This window comes from Gavialis gangeticus, unplaced genomic scaffold, assembly GCF_001723915.1.
Source record: "Gavialis gangeticus isolate Ggan-Ray unplaced genomic scaffold, GavGan_comp1, whole genome shotgun sequence".
NCBI lineage: Eukaryota > Metazoa > Chordata > Crocodylia > Gavialidae > Gavialis > Gavialis gangeticus.
Window position 1 is genome coordinate 44305415 of NW_017728997.1, and position 5829 is coordinate 44311243.

General features: G+C 41.7%; 1 protein-coding gene across 1 annotated transcript in view; it reads right to left on the bottom strand.

Moving 5' to 3' along the window:
* Window positions 1–5829, bottom strand: part of IARS (isoleucyl-tRNA synthetase) — a 319713-nt gene that overhangs the window by 171038 nt on the left and 142846 nt on the right. Inside the window, exon 17 of the mRNA XM_019505112.1 lies at window positions 4067–4261. Within this exon, the coding sequence (XP_019360657.1) occupies window positions 4067–4261 (195 nt within the window). The remainder of the gene's footprint in view (window positions 1–4066; window positions 4262–5829) is intronic.

The following is a 5829-nucleotide window of genomic DNA, read 5'->3' on the forward strand; positions in this document are numbered from 1 at the left end:
TTACTCCTTCAGATGAACTTCTTTATTCCTCATATCTCCAATCATCTACAGTGGACATACAGAGTCTTTTCCTTGGTCTCCAGTCCCCTTTTCTTCCTCTACACCTCACCTCTGGATAAATCTCATGTACAAAACCACTGAGACTGGATGACTTGCAGATTTAACTCTACTGTCTCCTATTCAAATTAAAACTATGGCCTGTCTCCCTGGAATCTCATGGATGTACAAAAAGAAATGCAAAACTCTAGAACTCTTTGTTCAGAAATGATACCTTTTAATAGACCAACTAAGAAGTCACAAAAAATGTATCTTTTTTCACAAGCTTTTGTGTAGGTGCAGCCTTCTACTCAAGTTCAACATGTCTAAAACAGAGCTCTTAATCCTACTATAGCACTTCCTGCTGTCTCCTTTGTCCTAATCACAGCCTAGATTTCTTCATAACAAATCACTGAGATACAGATTTTCCCAACCAAGCTCTCATCATCTCTTGTCTATTATTGAACATGCTTTTTTCTGGCCTTGGCAAATGCAACCCTGTACCCTGCCATGTAAAGAGAAAGTGTCAAAGTGAGAGACTAAGAAAATGATCTTTGCAGCATCATTTTCAATGCATCTCTCTACTGGCTACCTCTTTTCTACCATTTCACACACCAGTTCCTTAGCTTCCCTTTGTAATGCCATTCACAATCCAATGTCAAGCCTACCTGTTATTTCTTGTGTACTGACGTCAACCTCTGATCCGTCAACAAATTTAGCCTCCACTGCCAACTTATGTTTCTGATAAGAACCTTCAAGCCTATAAAAATCTGCAAAGCTAGCTCCTTACATGCCTTCAAAACTCTCCTTTAACATGATGCCCACTGAGACCATTGACCCTCATGCTAATCACAGTGGTCTCATTGTCTCTTTATGCTTCCTGTCCTGTCTCTATACAACTGTCACCTTGTCTTTGTCTGAAAACTCGGGACAGGAACCTTCATCTGCTTGCTCTGTGTACACAGCACTTAACACACTGGTACCCTGGGTCCACAACTAGAGTCCCTAAGCATTACAATAATAATACAACAGGAACAGGCAACTAAAGAGATTCCTTTGGGAATTTTAAATAGCTTATAATAAGATGAACAGAGCAATTCCAAAAATAAGGAAGAAGAATGCATCTGAAATTAATTTAGATATGTCTTAAGAATGGTGTTATTAATGGTATTATTATAGTTACTTTCAAAGTCAAATATAACTGCTATAAATATTTTGAAGTATTGTTCACCTATTCCTAATCACAAAATTCTTTTGTGACTACATTTGAGGTTTACGCTTTACATCAGTAGAAGGCTCAATATGTACATCTACATCCAAACCAAAAACATGTATTTAATTGCAGGTGATTGAACTTTGTTACTCCTACTTTCCAACTGGCACATTTTGTACAAAAAAAGAACTAAAAAGGCTAGCATCTTATCCTGGCCCAGTATCAAAGTTCTGACAGAATTTCAAGGCCTCATTAACTATATAATTGTGCATGACAATCTGATGAGGCGGCAATGTCTAACTTTCAAGATACACTCTTTAATTATTAGATAAATTGAAAAAAAGGCACCTGGCAGGTGTAAAAGATTAGAAGTAAAATTACCAATGTTCAAATAAAAGAAAACGGGAAAAAGGTGCCATTGTTTGAGATGGCCCCTCTTGCAACTGTCAAAACAGCCTCCAAAAGACTTGCCCAAGTTCTAAAACTTACACAGGAGTTTTTCCAATAAAATCCACTTACAACAACATTTCAGAGCTAACTGGTGTATTAATTAGTCATTCAGTGGTGGTGTGCTATAAAAGCTGCTTGTCATAACTAGAGAAGGACAGATACAGTCATGTTTCACAGAATCTCAATCTGTCAGAAAACTTAGGAAGACTGGAAAAAATATTCACTGAAAGTGTAATATAGCTTTAAACTCTTGACACCTCTAGTAAATCCTGAAGTGGCCATTATCCTAAAAGAATACATCTCAACTCTTAACTACTTTAGTTTTTGTAAAACAATATTGCTTTACTGGGAATATAACAACTAGTAGCATCTTTATGAAAACACCACTTTAACAGATCATTCTCAGTGAATCATAACACAGGTTCTCATAACTTACTGAGGCAGCCAGCTTGTAAATCCACTTAAATATCAGAACAGTAGTTCTCAACCTTTTCAGAATCCAGGCACCCCCTCCATAGCTTTTCTGAATTTGGCAACATCCGACTTGAAAACCATTGTTCCAGTGGCACAACTAGTTATTTCCACACATTGGGCACAGAGGGGAGTGAGGAAGGGGCTGTGCTGAAAGCAGAAGGGGGGAGTGGTAGGGCCAGGCAGAGAGTCTTCCCTGCCACAGTGTGGGTTCACCTAGGGGCTGCAGTTTCATAATAGGGACCTGAGGCAGAGTATCCCTTGTCAGTCTCACTCATCCTCTGCTTCATTACTCTTTCATAGGTGCTAGGGGTCTGCAGAGATCTGCATACAGATCATGGCTGTGCTGTGAAAGAGTTAATACAGTAGCTGTTGCCCCAGTTGTGGGAAAGGAAGAGTTGGGCTTCAAGAGAAACCCTGCCTATGGCTGGGCAGCCTCTGGGCGAGCCCCTGCTCTGTGCAGACCTCGGTTATCAACTCTGGCACCCTTCCCTCCCCCACTTCCAATGCAGTGCCCTTTCCACAGTCAGTGGCTCCCATGGCTCCTTCCAGTACCTGGATGTCATGTCCCAGTTGCGCAACTGTGACTAGGCAGAGCTGTTCCCCATGCTTGTTTCCAGGAAGGGGTGTGCTGAACAGATTTGGCTCTTGCTGCAGCTGCATCCTGGTCCACTTGGCTCTCCTTCCTGGGGACAATGGCATGCCAAATGGTTCTATCTGCCCTGCCCACGGTGACAGTGCCAGAACTACAGCACCTCTAAAAAGGCCTTGTGGCTCCCCCAAATGCCACAGTACCCCAGTTGAGAACTACTGGATTAGAATGAACCTCCTTCTCATCCCTTGTAAATCTTACCTATGGGTATGAGCTAAATACACTTGTAGCAGTTTCAAAACTGGACTCTTTGTGACAGCATCCAGGGTCAAAGTTTGGACAATGGAGCTCATTTGTGTTGCAACAGGCTCATAGCTCCCTCCCCTTTTTAAGTGGTTTCAAGTATACACTTGCCTGCACCCAATGCAGTGATTCTCAAATAGGGTACCACAGCACTCTAGGGTGCCTTGAGATCCCTTCAAGGATGCCCCAGGGTACCACACAACATTAGCCCATAAATCATGTTTGCATGCCTAATAAGATAAACCCAGAGATATCGAATAGGAATCCATGAAGTTAAAACACTCTGACCTGTTGTGATCTTTCTGGGCTCTTTGCAACAAAAACAAAAAAAATGCTCTATTATTTTTCCATAGTAAAACAAATAAACGAAGAACTAAGAGCTGGCATTCTCTGAGGGGTGCCTTGAGTCTAACAAGGGATGCCTTCAGCCTAAAAAGGTTGAGAACCACTGCCCTCAAGCTGTATATTGAGTGCTTCTGAAGAAGGAAACCTGAGAGCAAATCAAGCCTGAAGAAGGCTTGAGGCAACATGTATGGTGCTATAAATAAAAGCAAAATTCCAGGAACATAGATGTTGGCTTGTTTACATTCTTTCCAATTTAACCAATAGAGAAAATTTAAATTGCATCCAGGGAATAGGGTTACTGATCTATCCATCAGGTTTGCAATCCATACAACAACAGGGTTTTTTTCAGCCAACTCAGTCTTTCATCTGTTTGGGGTGAATAAACCAAGTTCCTTGCAGCATTCTTTGTGGGAGCCTTCTCAATATAGTCAGTATTACTCCCTAATACTACTTGGCACAAGCAAAAGGAATCATCTTACCCTACATTTTGGGCAGCATGCTGCATATTAGCTGACTTTCTCTCACGCTACCAAAATACCAGTATTCTAAATGAAAGCCACACATTTACAATTTGTACATCATTTAAAGACTAATCAGACATAAAAAGTACTACGTATACAGCAAATGCTACATAAAAATCTGGGACAAAAAATTACCATCCTCTGGTTTGGTCAATGCCTTCAGCAATGAAATCAGCAGGGAAGGCATCTTCAAATTCTTTTTTGTTCTCAAATGGATAATGGACTTGAGCATATGGCATGCTCCCACTCTCAAACCAGCAGTCAAACACTTCGGAAACGCGGTGCAACACGCCCTTTCTGCAGCGTGAAGGGATGGTTAGATGATCAACGCTATGAGATGAAAGGGGGGTGGGAGGACGAAGAGAGAGAGAGTTTGACAAATACTCAAGTTAGACAGACAGAAGTGTGGTTGCAACAAAACTTAATCCACATTATGCCTGGATGTCAGGTAGGGAACAATAACACCACCATCAACACCACCACTGTATTTATTCTAATATAAGACAACCCTGAATATAAGATAACCCCCAATAATTAGATCCTATATATGGAAAATTTATAAATTTGTTATTATTTTCCAGATACAGATACACCTCCATAAAGGATCCATGTGCTAATTAGCCCTCCACTCATGACTGGAACCACATGTTTTTGTCACAAGTCCTGGGATCCTCAAAAATTTATATTCAGATGAGATGCAGGGCAACTAAGTCCAGCACCACCTCATGGACGGTGGGGCCACACTAATTATATGCAAAGAACAGATTGGGGGCAGCAGAGGAATTCTGAGTGAACTATTTGGGGCCCTGTTTGGTGATCTGTCAGACATTTAAGGCCAGGAAAGAAACAGAAATCACTGGAAGTGGTAAAGAAAAGCACAGCTCACCCATGCGAGGGAAAAGGAACAAAAAATGTATTAAATGTAGTGGCTCATCATGACTTTAAAAAGAGCTGGTGCTGATGGAAACCGAGTACAATGAACACTACCATGTGCCTTATTCAGACAGGTTCTACTAACCTATCCTTGTGGTAGATGGCTAACACTGGCTATAGTGTATGTTAAGTTGTACACAAAGTCAGTTATCATGTTTTGTGTTATTTAATCTTTGATACTTTTCTGTTGCATCTCCTTCTGTGAGGCCTCTGTTGGGGTCATTTTTAGAATGTCTGGCTTTGTTTTTCTAATAAGATGTAAGATTCCCATCGTATCTTGGCCTTTTTTGGCTAAGATCAAATGTACCATTTTTGGGACTGCCAAGGGCAGGGTGTCACAGCTTGGTATTGCTGTACTTCCAGACCCAGTGCCAGTTCCCTGCAGAGGGGACATCTAGCAGGATTTTTTTGTTTGTTAGTTTGTTAAGGGCCACACACACAAAAAAAAAAAAAAAAAAGGTTCCTCATCAGTATGCCCAATATGAGCCATGCGTTTTATGGTCATCCTGTGTTGGCTGCCTTTAATCAAATTGATAGTTGGTTTCCATTACTGAGCATGTGCTGCTTTTGGCAGCAGGTTAAATGATAGACAATGGGCACGTCTACACGTGTGCTGGGCTACAGTTGTTACTGCACAGTCATTTAGTACTTGCTTAAGCAAGTTACTGCATAGTTCTGGTGCTGCACAGATCATTTCCAAAGCTACTACACAGTAGCCACAAGCTACTGGACAGTAGCTCATTGCTACTACACTGTAGCGTCAGCATCTTGGTTCATGCCCGTCGATGTTATATCGCCATAGTGATAAGCTACAGCAACGTAGCTCGTTGCTACGGCAATGTAGCATCTTGTGTAGATGTACCCAGTGTATTCAATGAGGTTTCCTTCTATGGATACAAGGCAAAGAGCTCCCCCTCCCCTGCCCCCCCATGCTGATTGGGGGGGGGGGGGGGGGGGGGGGGCAA